At 37.6% G+C, this 23,995-nt stretch overlaps 2 protein-coding genes and 2 long non-coding RNA genes across 4 annotated transcripts; all 4 read right to left on the bottom strand.

Moving 5' to 3' along the window:
* Positions 1–467: 467 nt before the first annotated feature.
* Positions 468–6,003, bottom strand: LOC147489785 (clathrin heavy chain 1-like). The gene is given in 15 exon segments (XM_086574732.1): positions 468–732; positions 812–934; positions 1,470–1,655; positions 1,740–1,907; positions 2,040–2,525; positions 2,699–3,181; positions 3,183–3,702; positions 3,782–4,060; positions 4,138–4,270; positions 4,386–4,399; positions 4,489–4,638; positions 4,718–4,830; positions 4,947–5,015; positions 5,086–5,148; positions 5,929–6,003. Coding segments are annotated over 15 exon segments (3,099 nt in total). The 3' UTR covers positions 468–495.
* A 141-nt stretch (positions 6,004–6,144) lies between these two features.
* Positions 6,145–7,220, bottom strand: LOC147489784 (uncharacterized). The gene is made up of 3 exons (XR_015200810.1): positions 6,908–7,220; positions 6,439–6,525; positions 6,145–6,233 (listed from the first exon to the last, which is right to left on the bottom strand). It is a non-coding gene; the product is annotated as an uncharacterized LOC147489784 (long non-coding RNA).
* A 4,479-nt stretch (positions 7,221–11,699) lies between these two features.
* Positions 11,700–20,567, bottom strand: LOC147489783 (uncharacterized). The gene is made up of 2 exons (XR_015200811.1): positions 19,211–20,567; positions 11,700–11,900 (listed from the first exon to the last, which is right to left on the bottom strand). It is a non-coding gene; the product is annotated as an uncharacterized LOC147489783 (long non-coding RNA).
* Positions 20,568–20,851: 284 nt separating this feature from the next.
* On the bottom strand, positions 20,852–21,879 carry LOC147489782 (uncharacterized). The gene has a single exon (XM_086574731.1). It carries the CDS (start codon positions 21,650–21,652, stop codon positions 20,852–20,854), a length of 801 nt encoding a protein of 266 aa, XP_086430857.1. The 5' UTR covers positions 21,653–21,879.
* Positions 21,880–23,995: the final 2,116 nt, after the last annotated feature.

The following is a 23,995-nucleotide window of genomic DNA, read 5'->3' as shown; positions in this document are numbered from 1 at the left end:
CATGGAGGAACACATGTCCCCACACTGCTGAGCTACCCGTATATTTGCTGATGCTGCTGCATATTGTTCCATCATTCACCTGGAAATCAGTAAGTACCCATTGGAGGCATGCCAGATGGAGGCATTGGGAGCATTGCCATACCAGCCATTGGTGGGTGGGGTGCAAATCCTCCGCCCATTCCACTTCCTCCCATACCTGGCATCGGTGGGGCTGGCAAGGCAAGAGGCAGCAATTGTGCATACATGTTCTGCAGCGAGAAAGCGAATAGAGTTAACTTATTTTACAGCAGATCTCCACTTTACAAGTGAATACGAGGATGGTCTGGGGACTTCAAAATGGTCTGGGAATCTACTTCTGGGCTTTACAGGGCCAAAGTCGACCGGTCTAAAGGAGAGAAACAGATCGAGCAACCAAGAAGCCCAATTTGGAGCAACCAAAGAAATGACCAGTGAAATGAAACAAGGCATTGACAGAAAACTTATTGGCTTTGATGTTTAGGTAAAGTTCAATAATAAACCGAGATACATTGAATTCGTAGAGCCTAAATGATACTGTGAGGGAGGACAAAAGTCCCACCAAAAACTGAAAATAATGACATTTCCAAGTGCAGGAAACAATGCCTGCTGTGCAACCATGTCCTTCTCCTCTGTTTCTTTAGCTTTGACTTCACTTAGAGATACAAATTTGTCCTTCACGAATTCATCAACCTTGCTAGTGTACTCACGGATAAACTGTAAACAAATACAGGTAGGTAAGGAAAAGGCATTGAGACAAGATAACAAGGACCGAGGAAAGTAATGTGAAATTGACCTGCAAGAGGTAAGGGAAGGCAAAGTCAACCATATTGTTCATCCAAGCTAGTTCAAGCACAACTTCCGGCCGGATCAAATCATAGCAAACAAATAGGCATGAAGCAAAACATTCCTTCTTTCCCTGAATAAAAACCAAATAAGAAAATCAAATTTTTGGTTTAGCAGCATTTAAACCAAACTTCAGAATCCATTAACCGCAAGTTAAAGGAAGTAAATTGAACAAAAAAAGAAGAAATCCGGTCTTCATACATTGCGGCTCTGCCCCACATGGAAAATGGAAAGTGAAGCACACAGGAATCTATCAACGCTAGGATACAAGAATCTATCAACACAAGAATAGCAGACATATAGGCAAGACACTAGTGCACCTTTCTTAAAAGTCATGAATAAACCAGGATATGGTTATAAATACAAGTAAAGTTATTACCAAGTGGACTTGCTTAGTACTTTTACTAGCTTGTTAGTTACTAGATTAAACACAAAATCTTCAAGCTATGATACCCACAAGATGCCTTGACACTGACCCACCGTATGATTAGGGTGGTGAAGATGAAAGTCTCTCTCTGGGAAATAGTTTACCCGCTTAAATCTTATAATGTAATTCTTTATTCTAGAAGAATAGAGTTGAAGAAATTAAGGATAACAGAGTTTACTACCTGCTCAATGAAATAAGCAAGTAATTCTTCAGAGAATTCGTGTTCGCCCGACTGTGAACATGTCTCCATCGCATCTTTGTATTGGTTGTCTTTCGTTGATAAGGCAATGGATTGCTTCCATCTGCCTGCTCTCTTGTAAATATAAGCAGCTACCCGCCTCATTTCTAGGAGTTCATGTTTCTCAACCTGCAAAGATGAGCACCATAGGTTCTTTCAAAGTCATTCATTTAAAAAAATGGTGACATAAATTAGATTACAACTTCTCTTTACCTTTTGTGCAAGTCCTATCTGATCGAAGTTATCATGCAAATCAAGTGATTTTCGCAACCTATCATAGTCCTCCTCAACATAAATCTCATTCATAGCCTCATTCACAGCAGCAACATTGTTGCCCTGCACTGCTAGCATGTATGGCTTCACAAGACGCAGGTGACCAGCCTTAAACAATCAATATATATACATAAAAATAGGATAAACTCATATAAATTTTTTGAACCTTTATTGCAATCTCTGTGTTTGTGTGTGTGTGAGAGAGAGAGAGAGAGACCATCAACCAGCACATGTGATTACCTTGCGCATTATGCTCACAACACGTGTATGGTCCACACGAAGGGAAAGAACATGAAGAATATCATTGATAAGATCAGGATGTTCCTGCAAATAGAAGTGCACAGCTTTATAGTAAAGCTCCACATTTGCAACTTTAACTGCAATGTCTTTGAACTGCATGTGGTCCCACGCTTCTGGAGAGTGGTTCATTATGGTAGTTGCTGCATTGTCAAACTCGTCATATTGGATGTACAGGTATGTGAGTTCTTTCCAGTGCTGTTGTTCATCACAAGCCCGTATAAGCTTGGGAATGTTAAGACGAGTTGAGAACAGTTTAATGTGTTCCATAAGTTTCTGTGGACAGTATCTAGCATATAAGACCCCCAACCCAGTAAAGATGCCCATATGTGCACGCTCTAACCCTAGACCGCTCTCCACAAGAGATATAAGCTCATTGAAGCGGCCTCTGTTTTGATAATAATCACTAACCTCCTCCAAATCATCCACCTGAAATAGAGAACAGATAATACAACATAAAATCACCTTGCAACAAGAATATACCAAATTGAGGAAGAGATTCTCAGAAAGAAGAAATTGTGATTAAATGGAGAGCTGAACCTACTAGTAAGACATAATACCACATGATGACTAAAAGTAAAAAATGCAAGATCATGTGTCACCTGGACAATGATATTGCACCCACAAATTTGTGCCAAGCGGAACTCCTCGGCATCAACACAGGCAAAGCAAACTTCCTTCCATGTGTTTGAGCTGTTGGCTTTCCTAGCTGCATCAACTGCACTATGGAATTGTTTCAGCATCACAAGTGTGCAGGTCATCTTGGCCCAGTTAGAAATAAAACCATATATGATCTTTGCAGCCTCATAAAGGGCTTCATCAAACAGCTGGTCACCAATATTTTGGAGGTTAGCAACATTAGGCATGAGAATGAATTCTTCAATGTCACCCAGCCTATCAATCTTTGCATATGAATAGATAAGCTCGCTATCCACCTTTGGTTCCTTGGACTTCTGCCTAACCATTAGTAGATACCTCACCAAGTCATTATACACATTTGCATCCTCAGAAGCCCAGATAACACCTACGAATTGAGTGGTATCATCAGCACGGATAAACGACTCAATCGCATCGCTTACTAGCCCCCTCCCTGAGTTGGACTTTGGCTACCTCACTCCAAACAGCATCTTCCTTGACATGAAATGCAAACTCGACAGCTTGATCAGTGCTTCGGATGCTATCTAAGAGGACTTTCACAGCCTGGACATTCAAGTTGAACTTCTTGAAGATAGCAAACGCTTCTCCGTACAATTTTGCTTCAACAGCCACCTCTCCAACCGCAGGACCATCAAAGTTGTCTAGTCTATTAATGTAATCCATGACTCTAGATGATTCTGCCTTGATAGCAGTCAGAATTAGAAGATTCTGTAAATTAAAGTTCCGACTGAAAGCAGGGGTTTGAAGTACTATCTTTTCCAGAAGTTCAATAAGCTCATGTGGAAGATCTGCAGTCATGAATGCTTTAACAGCTGTGTAAACTTGTTCTGGGTTCTTGCTTTCTGGCAAGGCAGTAGATACAACTTGATCAATCAGCTGCCTTCTATACACATTATCAGCATTAAGAACCTTCTCCCATAGAACAGAATCCGACCTTTCCACAACATATCTGAAATGAAAATAATTCTTTAAAAATGACAAAATAGGATGAACTTAGTTAAAATAGCATGATATAAAAGAACATGGACCTGGCCTGTAGTTTGAACAAGGAGTTCTTGTTTGTGACATTAATAAGTTCATCATCACATTGCCCTCTACGATAAGCAACAACTGCCAAAGTGCGGTCCCTCTTCTCACAGTATATACCCACCACATGTGAATCATAGTAGGGATTGGTAGTGAGAAACTGCTCTGGATTATTATCACTGTTTATGATGATTTTACCAAGAGCATCATGAACATGTACATCTTGACTTCCCTCACTCACAAGATGCTCCAAGAACTGTGTTAGTAAAAGGAGGCGATTCCTGTAAACCAACAAAAGAGCATGATGCGTGGATTTTTTTTTAAAATATGAGCAAGGGAGAAGAGATGAACAGATCACCTTTTCTCACATTTCTCTACAAGGGGCTCCACTGGAAGAAGAGAACGGACTGAAAGAATTAGGCCTTTAATGAAATCCTCAGGACACTCATCATCAAGGAGCTGTCCGATAACTAATGGAGCATTTCCTGGATCTGTAAGCAAACAGCAGAGAATCCAATTAACTTTGCTGTAATTTTCTAACGTGGATGTTGCTGCTACAGTTTCTTATTTTCATATTATAGCATAAACTTAGCTTCAAGTTCTTACCTTCTGAACATATCCTTCAATGTATTGAAGCATGTTGTTAGAGTAGAGGTAATGAGTGAGATCTGGGACAAAAGCAAAACGATCACAGACATTAATCAGAGGCCGCGCATCTGAGAGCTTGGCTTCCATTAAAAAGTTCTTAGTTTTCTCAGGGTCGTAGAAATTCGACTCTCTTGTCACCTGTTCGACCTCTTTAATTTGTCCAGTTTTTGCAGCAGCCTTGATGTACTTGAAATGGATATCAGGGTCCTCACTGTCAAGGAATTATTACATAGGTTAAGATCAAGAAATAATTTTTAGATTTAAAAACTGCCAATTGGAAAAGAAAATACCTGGAGCTCAGATATGAACCCAAGAAAAAGTATAAACCTTCATAAGACTTGAATTGTTCAAAAAGTCTTATGCATGCGTCAACACCCAACTGCTCACGGTATTCTTTGGCAGTCTGTACCGAGAATTGTTGGTGAGCCTCATTTAAAACCCAGGAATTGTCGCTACAAAAACCGAAAAATTAATGATACAGACCTGCACAATTATCTAGAGATTCCCTCTCAAATTAACCAGCAATAGGTCCTTCATGCATTCCAGTGCCCATTCTCTGGAGAGGCTTCCAAAGAATTCTACAAGTGACTGAAAAATAACACATCTAGATAATATCTTACACATATTCAACCCAAAATGAGAGCATTAAGTAACAGACCTGTGGCTCAATGGCATGTGTGTTCATGATGACACGTTTTATATCCGGCAAGTCGCTATAATGCTGCAAGAACAAAAAGCTCAATTGAAAGAATACACCCAGCTATTATTTTAACATTTTTCATTTATAAAACTTATCCTAGATTACGCCTGCACCCTTCAATCCCTTTCCCCGCAGAGGTGGGAATTTAGACCTGAATTTCTTGAAAGTATGGAAGTTCAACGGAAACTTCGGTTTCTGGGCTGCTCAACACGACGGATACATATGACTGGGAGACTTGGTGTTCCACAAAGCACCAAATAACTATGTAATGGCTACTTCATATTCTCAAAAATACCAGTGTCAGACACACAGACACATGGACACATTGTGCATAAAATTTCAAACTAGGGTTTCTTCTATGCCCTAACAGACCAAGAAACTAAAGTATTAACAAAGTTATAAATCCGTGATATGCTCACTTTCATAGTTATTTCTTTGTAAAGAGGCACTCTGTAAGATCTTGAGCTTAAGAATAGTAATAGTTTTCTTTTTAATTAACTGTGTCTGCGTGTCCTATTTCATATAGGTTGCAGTGTCAGACACTTAGTATCCGTGGCGGACACCGACATGCGTTTCCGTGTCAATGTGACTTAGTGGAATAAGTGTTGAAGTTTTGATCTGAACTTTTGGGTTTTTAGCTTTTCAGAATTTGAAAAGTTTAGAAATTATTGACTACAGGTGGGAATTGATCCCACAACGGACTAACCACCAAGGTTTGACCGTTGTGCTACTGGACACACATATCCCCAGATCTACGTTAAAAATATCCATATGGCTTACAAAGATTTCCAGAAATCAAACCTGAAGGGAACGCATAAACAAACCAGCTTTTTCACAGAGTTGTGCAATATGAGGACGGTTGTAGTGACTGAACATACGATTAGCCAAAACAGCATCAGCAACATTAGGAAACGTCACTAGGTTTATCTCCAAGACCTGAATAGTACCCAAAAGTCACGGTCAGGAACAGAAAAGTGAATCCTGAAACGTCTGCAACTAGATATCCATCAACAACTAAATATCTTTGTTTGCAGGAAAGCATGCTCTGGTAAGTTTGGCTTCAAAACATCTAACAGAAAGGCAGTTGCTTCACTAATCATGTTCCTCTGGTGTAAAAACACAGAAAAACATCTAGTGTCATATGGTGTAATAACTTTACTGGTTAGACAAGCAGGAGTGAACAAATCCAGAGACATGAACCAAATGTCCAACTTCTAATCCTTTTTAACTTTGAAAGAAATGCATAAACATGGACGAACCCTGTTACATTTAACAATATATAACTAACATAAGAGTGAAAACTGGATGAACCTGAAGAAAGAGATCAGTTATTGTGTTGTAGTCAACTGGACACCCTCCCTCCATTTGAGATATCATCAAAGCAAAATTTACAGCTCCCTGTCATCCACAATTAGTTCAATGTTATCTTCTAAATCTTCTGACCAAAAGAAAACGAGACGTGCACTTTTCAGGTGGATTATACTCCAATCAAAAGGACCACTCAGCAAAAACGGTAAAGCATCCTCGATCAAACATTTTTTGGGAAAAAAACATTAATCATCCAGGTGTAATAAGTATGTGAGTAAAAAAAGAAACAATGTGCAAAAGAAAAATGCAAGGACCATCACAAGGACCTCTGGGCAACATGCAAAGAGGCATTGCCACAACACAGACGATAATGAAATGTATATTAATTACCTTAATATGGTACAAATTCTAGCAGAGACTGTAGTCTACAAGTAGCTATCAAAACTATTGAGATCTAAGGCAAGCAAGTTACCTGCGGATCTGACCGTAGAATAGTTTGCAGAAGAAATAGGTACTCAGGTGTGTACCCAACCTGCTAGGGTAAGAGAGTGCATTTGAGTCAAAGAACTACAATGTCGTTGAAATATTAGAAGACACGCATAGTCCCCATCCTCTAAACGATTGCGAGAAATATGGTGTCACAAAGAACAAACCACATGCCAACTACCTGCTTTGAGTATATGAGTATTTTGTCAAACTCTCTCCGTTCAGCAAAAGTTGAGACGACTTTCAGTGTAGCCCTAGCCTTGACGTACAGTTTCAGAGCAAGGTCATTGTTGGCGCTATAATAAATAGGTACGTAAAATTCGTGTTTTATTATTTTTTTCTAGCAAATATCGATTTCTCTACTATATTTATCTTTGATCCATTCTTAGTATGTGTTGTGTGTACCATTTATATATCTGTTTGTTTTTTTGTTTTTGTTGTTCTTTTGATTGGCAAAGATGTTTGAATGCGTTGGAAACAATTCCTTCGTTGTAATATATATTGATTAATCAACATGTTTTGAATGATGCATATAACTAGTATTGATTAATATGTGTTATTTATATAAGACTATCTAGCTAGTTAAGCATAGATTATAAAGTAAAAAGCTTTACATACTAAATGGGCAGATTCTTGTATAAGACGACCTTTTGGTTTTTGTTTATGGTTTAGAAGATGATCACATCCTGTTATTGTTTGGAGATACTAGGATGGTGGTCTTAAAAATTCAGAGGCATTGTGTCTACAAGGCAATAGTAGGCACACGATGTTCTAGTCGAGAATATCCTTTTGTTATAGGTTAAGAACCTTTAGAAAGTAACCAGGAAAGAGAACTGTCAGATCACTTCCTTCATAGTGGCGACCCCTCCGGTGGAGCAATTGATTCCGCGGGTGTCTGACAAACGTTAAAGTGAGAGGTGTGTAGAGACCAGCGTTAGAGTGAATACCCTTAGCTGTCTGACAAACATAGCAGCTCTTGAATAAAAGCGTTAGTCTCCTTACGCATAGTAGGCCAATAGAAACGTTCTCTGAGTGAAGACATGGTTTTAGCTATGCCAAACTGTCCACTCAATGCTCCCGAATGTACTTCTGAAATAATGGTTTGATTAAATATAAGAATACAGAAGTACAACTACTAAGCACTTTCTAAATATCCCATATTTGTATGTTCCACTACAAGCATTCACTTCTGCTTATGCGCTTTCATAATCTGTAAGTAGTAAAGATAATTATATATGACATTTATCTGATGAAGTCAAAATCAAATTGCTAATGGTAAGGTGCATCATTTTTCCACAACTGCTCAATGTGTACATGTGCTATTCACACCACGAATTCCAAGCAATATCCTCTAATCGTTTTTCAAGTAGGATTAGATGTCTAGATAAGGAGTCCCATAGGCTGTAGAGTCTATACTTTTGTTCTTGATTTAAGGTCAAGGTAAATTGTTAATGACAATGTAAATGGTATGTTATACTTGATCGGAAGGTGGTTTAATGAATAAAAATGTAACAGTAATTGTGAATATAATCAAACTATAAGAAATATTGAGAAGTGCTCACACTAGTAATACTTATACCCATTGCCCCCTGGTGAGAAGCGCAATCAACATAAATAGAAGCAAAGTCTTGGTCAGCGGCATATAAGGCATGAAAGGAATCAAAATCAGGCACATGAGAACGCAGCATGACCAGGGCATGAACACAATGACTAAGGGCATCTGCAGCCTGATTGTCTTTACCAGGCTTGTGCTTAAGATGATAAACATAAGCCTGTAGAATGTTAGAAAACCGAGCCTGTCTATCTGAAACCTTCTATTGGGTACCCAAAAACCTCAGAGCATCATGGCCAGAATTAATAATAAATTCACGATGGATGAGATAGTGTCGCCAATGAATAAGAGCACGACTAAGAGCATACAGCATACAACTCAGCATCATAAATGGAAAAATTAAGTTGCAGCTGTTTCAGTTTCTCACTGAAGTACTCAATAGGATGACCACCCTGGCTGAGAGTAGCACCAATACCGATCTTACTAGCATCACAAGTAACCTCAAAAACCTTAGACCAATCTGGGAGATAAAAAACGGGTGCTGTAGTAAGTCGTTCTTACAATGAACATAACGGACCTCCTCCTTACAGTCTCAAGGTAAATAATTAGAATTCCACTCTTTTTCTTGTTCAAAACAGTGAATACTAGTAGTAGCTTCACTGTAAAGAGCCTTTGACCCTTTGACTGCCTTCATGAAAATATTCAATCTAGAAACATGGCACTTTGTCTTTAAGACTGCTCTTCTTCTTCATTAATGGAAACACTTGGGTACCAAACTCCTCCTTTTGACGCCGTTCTTGGAACATGTTGTCCAAGGGATCTAATCTAAAACAGCTTCATGCATTGTCAGTTCAATTTGAGGTTTTTTTAGCAGGGGTCCCAGAAGTAGATCCAACATATCTTTGGCAGGATCCCCCATTCTGCTAGAACCCTGGATGAAGTCTTCACTTGCGGAGTTCTCCTGCAAGTAAACTGGATGAACAACCCATTGTGGAGAGTTCAACAATGTGAGATTAGAAATTTGTATCTGTTTAGAGTACAAAATTTCAATCAATGTCCGGCGAGTGTATTTCAATCTTGTCCCACCATGTTTGACCTTTGCCATCAATTGTTCCATTAGCACCTGAGAAACAGTGGCAGTCTCATTTAGTTTTGTTGCATTTTGAAGCAAAGTATTTTCCTATAGGAGTTATAGGCAAGTATTACCTAGATTCATAACCTATGGTGTATTTTGAAATGGTACCTGTTAGTATAACATCAGTGAGCTTGTTCCCATGGATGAAACTACTGTATCTTAAATCGTCACCTTTATATGCAAACACTCGAGTGTGCAGTGTATTTGAAACACGGATCATTCATGGTCAGAGATTGAGTCCAGCCAAGTTATGCATCATCCATTTCTGACCATTTCATGAATTAGTCTTTTCTATGTATTTTTTTATTTTATTAGTCAAATACTTTAAATTCATTTAAATGGCTAATGAATGACATTAAGCATGGGTCCTCGGAAGGAAAAATTAACTCCAAGAGTTAAGAAAGAGAAAAAAGCAACTCAGGAAATGGTTGAGAAATCTGCTCCAAATCTTAGGTTAAAGACTGATGATACGTGGAAAAAATATTTCATCGAAATGTGTTTGGACGAGGTTAATAATAAAGGCTTTAGTGGAACTTCATTAAAATCAGAGTCATGGACTAAGATTAATGAAAAAATGAGTAAGAATTACAATGTCTAATATACACAAAGGCAACTCAAGAACCAATGAGATTACCTTCGAAAGCAATATGCGGCATGGAGGTTACTATCAAAACGGACGGGACATGGAGTCGATTTTGTTGGAGGTGTCTTTGAATTCCCAGATGAAGTTTGGGACGACTTAATTGAGGTAGAAACCCATATTTTTTTGTTCATACAAGTTATATAAGCGTATGCATATTATTTTATTTGTTTAATTTGATTTTTTTTTTTTTTTTTTTTTTTTTATAAAGCGAAATATCCGTTGATCGGTCAATTCGGGCATGCTCCGTTGATGAATAGGGAGTTGTTAGAATCCTTGTTTGAGCCCACCCTAGCTTCGGGCGATGAAATGTTTAATCACAAACATCCAATTCAATGACCTAATCCCCCAATGATGATGTTGCAAAGGTTGAGAATATTGAAAGTGATGGAGATGAGGATAACCAGATTCATGGAGTGATTACTTCCCTAATGTCACAATTTGTGGGGACTATGATCCTTACACATCACAGGATGTACCCATGGATGACACACAATATAATCCTTCTCATGATATCCCATCTGATAATGAAGAATCTCCTACATATGTATAGAATACTCCAGCAAATGGACCACCTAACCAAAGACAGGTTCCGACTACGTCACGAGCAAAGAGTAATACAAGTAGCTCGCAGCAAAAACGTAAGAGAGATTCGATTGAGCCAGTAGATCCTCTTGTTAAAAGTATTGGGGAGCTTGTGGAGATGGTGAAGACTGAAACCATGGGAGACAAGAAGCTTGTGGATGAAGGTGATGCGCAGGTGCAAGAGTTATATGTTTTGGGTTTGCTGGATGATTCTCTTTATCTTAACTTCTTGGAAACTCTTTCTCTCCACGCTTCTCATAACAAGAAATTTCTGAATCTTCAATAAAATAGGCTTAAGATCCAATTCCTGAAAAATATTACTTATAGGATGACATAATCTTTGCAAGTGAATATTACTTAAGACTACAAAGTAGAGAAATGATCAAAAAGTCAATGCAAATGATTATATTTGAGAACTACTAGACACAGAGATAAGTTAATAATTAGTTTGGGTTTAAATACAGAAATATGCAACGTACTTAGGTCCTATTAACACTTGTATCAATATATAATTTTTTTTTTCACAAACGTATCAATGTACTATGTCCGATTTCACAAAAATAGCAATATGTTAGCATCCGTCAGTTAAGTGATGATGTGTCTATTTATTTTCATTTTTTTTTTGTATTTTCCACCCGGCAAAACACTAGGACATGATGTGGCGAAAATAATACACCTAATATAATGAGTGAGATTGATAACTGTCACAGCCCGAATTTCTAAACAATTAAAAAAATGAATATTTGAAATATAAATATCTCAAACATCACTATATTCAATTGTCTAAAAACCCAGGCTATGACGGGGTGGATACTACACATGTCAAAACCTAAAACCCACATCATAAATAATCTTAACAACAAAACTCCAAAAAGTCTCTCTTCCATTCAAAAATCATTAATATAAAATTCTAAGAATAACAGGTCCTCAACATCGTATTCTCATTCCATATGAATATGAAACTACACTATTACATACTTCCAAAAAGAACAGACCTAAAAAATTAAACTCCCGGACTGCTCCAGACAAGAATCCAAATCACACGCCACGGTTCCACTGCCTTCCACCTATGTTCCCAAGAACACACCCACGTTGCCAAAACAAAACAAACATGGGTCAGCAAATTGAATTTGCTGGTATGAGTAGACTAACCACATATAAACATTATCATACTTTAATTATCCAAATAACCACTTTATATTTTCCCATAACTTAATCATTATCAGCTTGGAAGACAGGTAGTTCCGTCATTTCAACCGGCATAGCGTCTTCCCAAACAAGACTTCCATTATATTAACTCATTCAAATCACTCATTTTAATATCTAAATCATTGCATTAACACTTACCGATATCCACTGCTGTATAAGGGTAGGACCGCGTCCCTGCACAAAATGTTATTAAGTCCTACCCTCCTGCAAAAGAAAGTTAGCAATTTTATATAATATGTGTAGATATCCTATAGGTATTCCAATGCAAGCCCAAATACACTCGCATAATCGAAGAATTTTATCTTATTAATTAATCAATTACTTTTCTTATACACATATTTCACAACCTATGTACCTTAGGTCATTCCCGCCACATTCAAGGAATACCCAACCTTACATTCCCGTACACTCAAGGAATACAACTAACTAACCCATGGCGAATACCTTAGTTCCTCTCTAGGGTAGTCAAACAACTGGTCATTCATGGCACATTCATGAATACCGGGTCATTCATGGCACATTCAATGAATACCCCTATATAACGCTTTAACGGGCCATTTATGACACATTCAATAAATGCCCACCTAACATATGACATCAGCCGGTCATAAAACTCAATTCTAAGACTTGAGTATGGAGAGTTCTAAAAGAGTGCAATAAATTTTGTTTTTACGATTATTGAACATTATTGTATAGATATCATTTTTCGAGAACGAAGGTGTATCTTGGTTCATGTATTTTTTGGTTTCTGGCGTTATTAATTAAATTGATGTCTAAGTGTTATAGCGTTGCATATCATAAAATCTTGCAAAATCACATAATATTTAATACACGCATGCATACGATATATAAAGGTCCTAGCCTAAGGCCAAGCATGCTAAAAGCCCTAGACCTATCCTAATAAACCGAATCATAAACCGAAGTTAAAATATCAAATCGGGTCAATTGGTCAAAGTCAACCCCGGTCAAAAGTCAACTCGGTCAAAGTCGACCGCTAAGGGTCAACCAGTCCCAAACCGATTTATCTAAGTGACCCGGGTTCAATAACTTAAGCCTTAACCCGCCCATACACCGGTTTGGCCCACTTGAAGATCCACTTAAAATACTATGGACCAAAATTTCAAAACCAAGGCCCAAAATCGAGGCCCAAAAGTCTAAAGTCAAAACAAATAACTTAATCCCACATAATAACATAAGCCCCAAAATAACTTAAGCCCACAAAACTTAAGCCCACAAAAAAATAAGAAACCGACCCAAAGTGATCAAACCGTGTGGTGGTACCAACTCAAATGAAGCCCAACCACAAAGATCGGGAGTAATGGCCGATCCCCTTCTTCTTCTCCAGCACTTCAACCCAAATTTCCGGCCACCCAAAAGCCTTCACACACCACCCAAAACTAACCAACCGAAATTGGTTAGGATGTAAAACCCCAAAACTTTAATTCCTCAAGAAACCCCAAATTCTTAGTTTTCAAATCGCTTTCAAATCACCGGATCCGGCCGCCATTAACATATGTTCAAAGCTTCAACCCCCACAAACTACCAACATTCAAACATACCTCAACAACCAACACAAAACAACCCGAATCCCGGTTTGAATTTCGTTCATCGGAAAGACGCCGGGTGTCTTTGCCATTAACGCGTCAGGATGAGCTTCGACAATCCACAAGACGACACCAACAAATTGCCGTCAATACCAATCAAAGAAACGATAGATACTTATCTAGTTCCACTTACGATGAATCAAAACAAATTATGTATTCGTTTTATTTCAAAGGATTGGGAGATTTTTTCATCGACAATGTCGACAATCTCGAACCAACAATAACAATGTTAGTTAAACCATATAAAATTTATCATGTGAACACAATAGGTATTCTCCAATTCCTCTACATAGATACGGAGGGAGTAAAACACGTAAACTTAACATGAGCAAGAAAGGTAAAACCGATAGAAGATAACTTTCTCGGTAAACCCGTAACATCTTTGTAAGAGTAAGAAATTTCATGTTTAAATGAATTGAGGTATTCTCTACTCACCTTTAGCTCCCAACCGGCTAGATCTCGTAGGAATAAAACTTTTCCTAGCCCGAAATCGTCGCGTTTCTACCTCTCCATCAAACCGGTTTCTTTCAGGCCTCCATTTTTTTTATATTTTATTCTCTTCTCAACCCCTATTCTCTAGAACAATGTGTTTATATACTTGGGTCCAAACCTAAGCCCAACACCGACTTCGGGCCCAAAACCAAGCCCACGTATTCGAGTCCAATCCGAATTTTAATTTTAAAATAAACAATTAAATTAATTAATTAAATAGAAAAATACGTGATAATAAAAACACGGGTGTTATAATATACACATTCTTAAAAGGATCTCGCCCCCAGATTCAAGGTAGAGTGTAGATTAACCAAACAAACAAGACACGTCAAACAAGTAAAATAAGACATACGTGTATACGCAAGTATACACACCTTAAAAGGAATACACATATACAATATCATATAGATAGACATACTAATATTCAAATCACATACTTTGAAAGTGTCTATATAATGTGATTGAACCCCAAAATACGTGTATACGCTTAGCATACACAACTCAAAAGAATAAACGTAATTAATTTCTTCAATTTCCAACACTTAAGTAAACCCATTATTTCACAATTTAGCAAAACTCATATTCTTCAAGTTAAATCATACTAAGAAGGCAATGTAGTTCCTCTCACACCGAGGCAGTTAGTTCCACTCTTAGTATTTCCCAACTAATCCAAGGCGTTTAAAAAATATACATATTATAATTTCCTTTTTAACGATCTTCCGTATAAGTTCTATTTGTTTAAAAACTCATATGTTTCATCCACCACCTTAGTGTTTACACATATATCAACATTTCTCTCAGTGTCTCACAAACACCACATGTTCAAAAAAAAAATAAAACGTGTAGACTGATTCATATTATCAACGGCCTACACTATGTCCACCATCACATAGGATCAAACACCTACAATGCGATGCATGCATACTGGCTCACACACCAACGATATGCAAGTATACTTTGGTTCACACACCAACGATGCATACTAACTCTCTACCATCACATAGGATCAAACACCAACAATGTGTGGTATAATTTGGATCACACATAACGGTGTACGTGATACACCGGATCAAACTCCAACGATGCATACTGAGAGATGTTATGTATATTGGATCACACACCAACGATATACATAACTTGGACAATATAAAACTTTTAACTCCAACCTTTATAAAAGGGTTTTCCTTATTCCTTGGGTAAATTCAAATTACTCAAATATGAAATTTTAAAATAACCATTTCTTCTTTAGTCAATACTTACTTAAAAATAGAAAACTCCGTTAGGAAAACAACACTATAACATTGAACAATTTCAATTATAAATTTCATAAGAAACTAACCATTAAAGCAACCAAAGATTTTATTTTCATAATCATAACGATAATTCCTTACACACTAAGTACCAATAAAGGAAACTAGCAAACAATAAATTCAAACATACCTAACATTAACCAAAGGTCAGCGGTTCTTCCCATAGTGTCCCAACCGGCCCACATTTATAACACTTGCCTACTAGTTCATTGGGTTTAGAACATCTTCGAATAGTATGTCCAACCTCCCCAGATTCAAAACAATTACCATCAAATCTTTTAGCGAAGCACTCGGCCCTTATCCACATGCTTACTTGTTTGCCTATTATATGGGTGATCTTTGACTTTTTCTGCCCCTTGGCGTGGGTGACTAGAAATAAGGTGTAAAGTTTGGCTTGTTTTGGGGCATTCTCTTTAATCTTCTCATCTCTCGGGTTTATTATCCAATTGTTCATATCTTAATGCCAAATCTAACACGCGATCAAAAGTTTTCAATCAAAGGGTATCAAATAACTTCGATAGACATGGCTCTAGTCCACGGATGAACTTAAGTTCGGGTTCTTCTTTACTTGGGTATCCACTAGATAAGGAACATACCTCGATAGTTCATTGAACTTAGTCACGTACTCGTAGCGAAATTTTTCCCTCCTTGGGTCGGATGAAAGAATTCCTCGGTTAATTGCTCCTTAACAACATTGGAACAAACCTTCCTCAATCTTACTTGGAAATCCTCCCAAGTCATATTTCCAACATCCACATTATCCTTGATAGACCTCCACCAAAATAAAGTCGATCCTTCTAACGGTGAGAAGCCAACTCCCCGCTTCGCACCTCAAATGAGTTGCATCTTAGCAAACACGGACTCACACATAGTAACCCATTTCTCAAAGATCAATGGCCCCTTTCTCTCCCTTGAACTTCGGCCTCCTAAAGTAACAAAATCCTTGTTTCTCCTAGCAAAGGATCTCCTAGATTAGCATGTTGACCCCTCGAATAGTTTTGCACCAAACCGAGTTAATATTGATCCCAAATCGCCAGATATGGTATTACTTCCGATTACCGATAACGTCATTGTCATCTCCGGCCATCACCTAACAAAACTAACTTCTATTAGTACTTCAAACATCTTAAACTCAAACACACCCAATCAATCACCACATTCCGGGGATCACCTAGACCTTCCAAATCTAGGCTAACCTAAGCTCGATACCAAAATGTCATGTACTGAATTTCTAAACAATTAAAAAATGAATATTTGAAATATAAATATCTCAAACATCACTATATTCAATTGTCTAAAAACCCAGGCTATGACGGGGTGGATACTACACATGTCAAAACCTAAAACCCACATCATAAATAATCTTAACAACAAAACTCCAAAAAGTCTCTCTTCCATTCAAAAATCATTAATATAAAATTCTAAGAATAACAGGTCCTCAACATCGTATTCTCATTCCATATGAATATGAAACTACACTATTACATACTTCCAAAAAGAACAGACCTAAAAATTAAACTCCCGATTGCTCCGGACAAGAATCCAAATCACTGCATACCACGGTTCCATCGCGCTTCCACCTATGTTCCCTAAGAACACACCCACGCTAAGCCAAAACAAAACAAACATGGGTCAGCAAATTGAATTTTTTGGTATGAGTAGACTAACCACATATAAACATTATCATACTTTAATTATCCAAATAACCACTTTATATTTTCCCATAACTTAATCATTATCACTTGGAAGACGGTAGTTCATCATTTCAACCGCATAAGCGTCTTCCCAAACAAGACTTCCATTATATTAACTCATTCAAATCACTCATTTTAATATCTAAATCATTGCATTAACACTTACCGATATCCATCGGCCAGATAAGGGTAGGACGGCGTCCCCCGCACAAAATGTTATTAAGTCCTACCCCCTGAAAAAAAAGAAAGTTAGCAATTTTATATAATATGTGTAGATATCCTATAGGTATTCAATGCAAGCCCAAATACACTCGCGATAATCAAGAATTTTATCTTATTAATTAATCAATTACTTTTCTTATACACATATTTCACAACCTATGTACCTTAGGTCATTCCCACATTCAAGGAATACCCAACCTTACATTCATTACACTCAAGGAATACAACTAACCCAAGGCGAATACCTTAGTTCCTCTCTAGGGTAGTCCAAACAATCTGGTCATTCATGGCACATTCAATGAATACCCGGGTCATTCATGGCACATTCAATGAATACCCCTATATAACGCTAACGGGCCATTTATGACACATTCAATAAATGCCCACCTAACATATGACATCAACAGTCATAAAACTCAATTCTAAGACTTGAGGCGTGGAGAGTTCTAAAAGAGTGCAATAAATTTTGTTTACGCATTATTGAACATTATTGTATAGATATCATTTCTGAGAACGAAGGTGTATCTTGGTTCATGTATTTTTGGTTTACGCGTTATTAATTAAATTGATGTCTAAGTGTTATAGCGTTGCATATCATAAAATACTGCAAAATCACATAATATTTAATACACGCATACACTGCGTATATATAAAGGTCTAGCCTAAAGGCCAAGCATGCTAAAAGCCCTAGACCTATCCTAATAAACCGAATCATAAACCGAGTTAAAATATCAAATTGGGTCAACTGGTCAAAGTCAACCCTGGTCAAAAGTCAACTCTGGTCAAAGTCGACCTGCTAAGGGGTCAACCCAGTCCCAAACCGATTTATCTAAGCTGACCAGGTTCAATAACTTAAGCCTTAACCCGGCCCATACACTGGTTTGGCCCAACTTGAAGATCCACTTAAAATACTATGGACTGACCCCAAAACCAAGGCCCAAAATCGAGGCCCAAAAGTCTAAAGTCAAAACAAATAACTTAATCCCACATAATAACATAAGCCCCAAAATAACTTAAGCCCACAAAACTTAAGCCCACAAAAAAATAAGAAACCGACCCAAAGTGATCAAACTGGTGTGGTCCGGCCCAACTCAAATGAAGCCCAACCACAGCATCAGGAGTAATGGCCGATCCCCTTCTTCTTCTCCAGCACTTCAACCCAAATTTCCGGCCACCCAAAAGCCTTCACACACCACCCAAAACTAACCAACCGAAATTGGTTAGGATGTAAAACCCCAAAACTTTAATTCCTCAAGAAACCCCAAATTCTTAGTTTTCGAAATCGCTTTCAAATCACAGATCCGACCGCCATTAACATATGTTCAAAGCTTCAACCCCCCACAAACTACCAACATTCAAACATACCTCAACAACCAACACAAAAACAACCGAATCCCAGTTTGAATTTAGATTCTTGGAAAGACGCCTGGGTGTCTTTGCCATTAACGCTCAGGATGACTTCGACAAATCCGGTCAAGACGACACCAACAAATTGCCGTCAATACCAATCAAAGAAACGCATAGATACTTATCTAGTTCCACTTACAGTAATCAAAAACAAATTATGTATTCGTTTTATTTCAAAGGATTGGGGCAGATTTTCTGTCGACAATGTCGACAATCTCGAACCAACAATAACAGCAGTTAAACCATATAAAATTTATCATGTGAACACAATAGGTATTCTCCAATTCCTCTACATAGATACAGAGGGAGTAAACACGTAAACTTAACATGAGCAAGTAAAGGTAAAACCGATAGCAAGATAACTTTTCGGTAAACCAAAACATCTTTGTAAAGAGTAAGAAATTTCATGTTTAAATGAATTGAGGTATTCTCTACTCACCTTTAGCGCGCTCCGAACCAGCTAGATCTCAGAATAAAACTTTTCCTAGCCCGAATCGTCGTGCTCTACCTCTCCATCAAACCAGTTTCTTTCTGTGCCTCCATTTTTTATATTTTATTCTCTTCTCAAACCCTATTCTCTAGAACAATGTGTTTATATACTTGGGTCCGAAACCCAAGCCCAACACCGACTCGGGCCCAAAACCAAGCCCACGTATTCCGAGTCCAATCCGACGAATTTTTAAAATAAACAATTAAATTAATTAATTAAATAGAAAAATACGTATAATAAAAACACGGGGTGTTATAATATACACACCTTAAAAGGATCTCGTCCCGAGATTCAAGGTAGAGTGTAGATTAACCAAACAAACAGTACGTCAAACAAGTAAAATAAGACATACGTGTATACGCAAGTATACACACCTTAAAAGGAATACACATATACAATATCATATAGATAGACATACTAATATTCAAATCACATACTTTGAAAGTGTCTATATATGTATTGAACCCAAGAAATACGTGTATACGCTAGCATACACAACTCAAAAGAATAAACGTAATTAATTTCTTCAATTTCCAACACTTAAGTAAACCCATTATTTCACAATTTAGCAAAACTCATATTCTTCAAGTTAAATCATACTAAGAAGGCAATGTAGTTCCTCTCACACCGAGGCAGTTAGTTCCACTCTTAGTATTTCCCAACTAATCCAAGGCGTTTAAAAAATATACATATTATAATTTCCTTTTTAACGATCTTCCGTATAAGTTCTATTTGTTTAAAAACTCATATGTTTCATCCACCACCTTAGTGTTTACACATATATCAACATTTCTCTCAGTGTCTCACAAACACCACATGTTCGAAAATAAAAATAAAACGTGTAGACTGATTCATATTATCAACGGCCTACACTATGTCCACCATCACATAGGATCAAACACCTACAATGCGATGCATGCATACTGGCTCACACACCAACGATATGCAAGTATACACTGGTTCACACACCAACGATGCATACTAACTCTCTACCATCACATAGGATCAAACACCAACAATGTGTGGTATGCACACTGGATCACACTCCAACGGTGTACCTGTATACACTGGATCAAACTCCAACGATGCATACAGAGAGATGTTATGTATATTGGATCACACACCAACGATATACATAACTTGGACAATATAAAACTTTTAACTCCAACCTTTATAAAAAGGGTTTTCCTTATTCCTTGGGTAAATTCCAAATTACTCAAATATGAAATTTTAAAATAACCATTTCTTCTTTAGTCAATACTTACTTAAAAAAATAGAAAACTCCGTTAGGAAAACAACACTATAACATACTGAACAATTTCAATTATAAATTTCATAAGAAACTAACCATTAAAGCAACCAGCATTTTATTTTCATAATCATACGATAATTCCTTACACACTAAGTACCAATAAAGGAAACTAGCAAACAATAAATTCAAACATACCTAACATTAACCAGTGCAGTTCTTCCCATAGTGTCCCAACTGTCCACATTTATAACACTTGCCTACTAGTTCATTGGGTTTAGAACATCTTCGAATAGTATGTCCAACCTCCCCGCAGTTCAAACAATTACCATCAAATCTCTTTAGCGAAGCACTCGCGTCCTTATCCACATGCTTACTTGTTTGCCTATTATATGGGTGATCTTCTTTTTTTTCTCCGCCCTTGGCGGGTGACTAGAAATAAGGTGTAAGCTGGCTTGTTTTGGGGCATTCTCTTTAATCTTCTCATCTCTGGGTTTATTATCCAATTGTTCATATCTTAATGCCAAATCTAACACGCGATCAAAAGTTTCTGAATCAAAGGGTATCAAATAACTCGATAGACATGGCTCTAGTCCACGGATGAACTTCTGGTTCTTCTTTACTTGGGTATCCACTAGATAAGGAACATACCTCGATAGTTCATTGAACTTAGTCACGTACTCCGTAACAGTTTTCCCTCCTTGGGTCAGATGAAAGAATTCCTCAGTTAATTGCTCCTTAACAGCATTAGGAACAAACCTTCCCTCAAATCTTACTTGGAAATCCTCCCAAGTCATATTTCCAACATCCACATTATCCTTGATAGACCTCCACCAAAATAAAGCTGATCCTTCTAACTGGTGAGAAGCCAACTCCTGCTTCTGCACCTCAGTGAGTTGCATCTTAGCAAACACGGACTCACACATAGTAACCCATTTCTCAGCATCAATGGCCCCTTTCTCTCCCTTGAACTTCTGGCCTCCTAAAGTAACAAAATCCTTGTTTCTCCTAGCAAAAGGATCTCCTAGATTAGCATGTTGACCCCTCTGAATAGTTTGCACCAACTGAGTTAATATTGATCCCAAATCAGCAGATATGGTATTACTTCCAGTACCAGTAACGTCATTGTCATCTCCAGCCATCACCTAACAAAACTAACTTCTATTAGTACTTCAAACATCTTAAACTCAAACACACCCAATCAATCACCACATTCCGAGGATCACCTAGACCTTCCAAATCTAGGCTAACCTAAGCTCTGATACCAAAATGTCACAGCCCGAATTTCTAAACAATTAAAAAAATGAATATTTGAAATATAAATATCTCAAACATCACTATATTCAATTGTCTAAAAACCCAGGCTATGACGGGGTGGATACTACACATGTCAAAACCTAAAACCCACATCATAAATAATCTTAACAACAAAACTCCAAAAAGTCTCTCTTCCATTCAAAAATCATTAATATAAAATTCTAAGAATAACAGGTCCTCAACATCGTATTCTCATTCCATATGAATATGAAACTACACTATTACATACTTCCAAAAAAGAACAGACCTAAAAATTAAACTCCCCGGACTGCTCCGGCACAAGAATCCAAATCACACGCCACGGTTCCATCGCCTTCCACCTATGTTCCCAAGAACACACCCACGTTTGCCAAAACAAAACAAACATGGGTCAACAAATTGAATTTCTTTGGTATGAGTAGACTAACCACATATAAACATTATCATACTTTAATTATCCAAATAACCACTTTATATTTTCCCATAACTTAATCATTATCAGCTTGGAAGACGTGTAGTTCCGGTCATTTCAACCGGCATAGTTCTTCCCAAACAAGACTTCCATTATATTAACTCATTCAAATATCTCATTTTAATATCTAAATCATTGCATTAAAACTTACCGATATCCACTGTTGTATAAGGGTAGGACCGCCCCCCCAGACAAAATGTTATTAAGTCCTACCTCCCGCAAAGAAAGTTAGCAATTTTATATAATATGTGTAGATATCCTATAGGTATTCAAAATGTAACCCAAATACACTCGCATAATCAAAGAATTTTATCTTATTAATTAATCAATTACTTTTCTTATACACATATTTCACAACCTATGTACCTTAGGGCCACATTCAAGGAATACCCAACCTTACATTCCCGTACACTCAGGAATACAACTAACCCCAAGGCTAATACCTTAGTTCTCTCAGGGTAGTCCAAACAATGGTCATTCATGACACATTCAATGAATACCGGGTCATTCATGGCACATTCAATGAATACCCCCTATATAACGCTTAACGGGCCATTTATGACACATTCAATAAATGCCCACCTAACATATGACATCAATCAACCATAAAACTCAATTCTAAGACTTGAGGCGTGGAGAGTTCTAAAAGAGTGCAATAAATTTTGTTTTACGATTATTGAACATTATTGTATAGATATTATTTCGAGAACGAAGGTGTATCTTGATTCATGTATTTTTGGTTTACGCGTTATTAATTAGATTGATGTCTAAGTGTTATAGCGCACAGATATCATAAAATCTTGCAAAATCACATAATATTTAATACACGCATACACACGTATATATAAAGGTCCTAGCCTAAGGCCAAGCATGCTAAAAGCCCTAGACCTATCCTAATAAACCGAATCATAAACCGAAGTTAAAATATCAAATTGGGTCAATCCGGTCAAAGTCAACCCCGGTCAAAAGTCAACTCGGGTCAAAGTCGACTGCTAAAGGGTCAACCCAAATCCCAAACCGATTTATCTAAGCTGACTGTGTTCAATAACTTAAGCCTTAACCCGCCCATACACCTGGTTTGGCCCAACTTGAAGATCCACTTAAAATACAAAATGGACCGCCCCAAAAACCAAGGCCCAAAATCGAGGCCCAAAAGTCTAAAGTCAAAACAAATAACTTAATCCCACATAATAACATAAGCCCCAAAATAACTTAAGCCCACAAAACTTAAGCCCACAAAAAATAAGAAACCGACCCAAAGTGATCAAACCGGGTGTGGTCCGCCCAACTCAAATGAAGCCCAACCAAAGATCGAGTAATGGCCGATCCCCTTCTTCTTCTCCAAAGACTTCAACCCAAATTTCCGCCACCCAAAAGCCTTCACACACCACCCAAAACTAACCAACCGAAATTGGTTAGGATGTAAACCCCAAAACTTTAATTCCTCAAGAAACCCCAAATTCTTAGTTTTTCAAATCGCTTTCAAATCACAGATCCGACCGCCATTAACATATGTTCAAAGCTTCAACCCCCCACAAACTACCAACATTCAAACATACCTCAACAACCAACACAAAAACAACCGAATCCCAGTTTGAATTTCGTTACTGGAAGACGTCTGGGTGTGCTGCCATTAACGTCTGTGACTGAGCTTCGACAGTCCAGTCGCACGACACCAACAAATTGCCGTCAATACCAATCAAAGAAACGATAGATA

This window comes from Coptis chinensis, chromosome 7 (assembly GCF_015680905.1).
Source record: "Coptis chinensis isolate HL-2020 chromosome 7, ASM1568090v1, whole genome shotgun sequence".
NCBI classification, from domain to species: domain Eukaryota; kingdom Viridiplantae; phylum Streptophyta; class Magnoliopsida; order Ranunculales; family Ranunculaceae; genus Coptis; species Coptis chinensis.
This window is presented reverse-complemented; position numbering and strand designations above follow the sequence as displayed.

Bases quoted from the DNA above. Each gene is read 5' to 3' on its own strand.
- LOC147489782 (XM_086574731.1), bottom strand. From the start codon at position 21,652: ATGGCTGGAGATGACAATGACGTTACTGGTACTGGAAGTAATACCATA.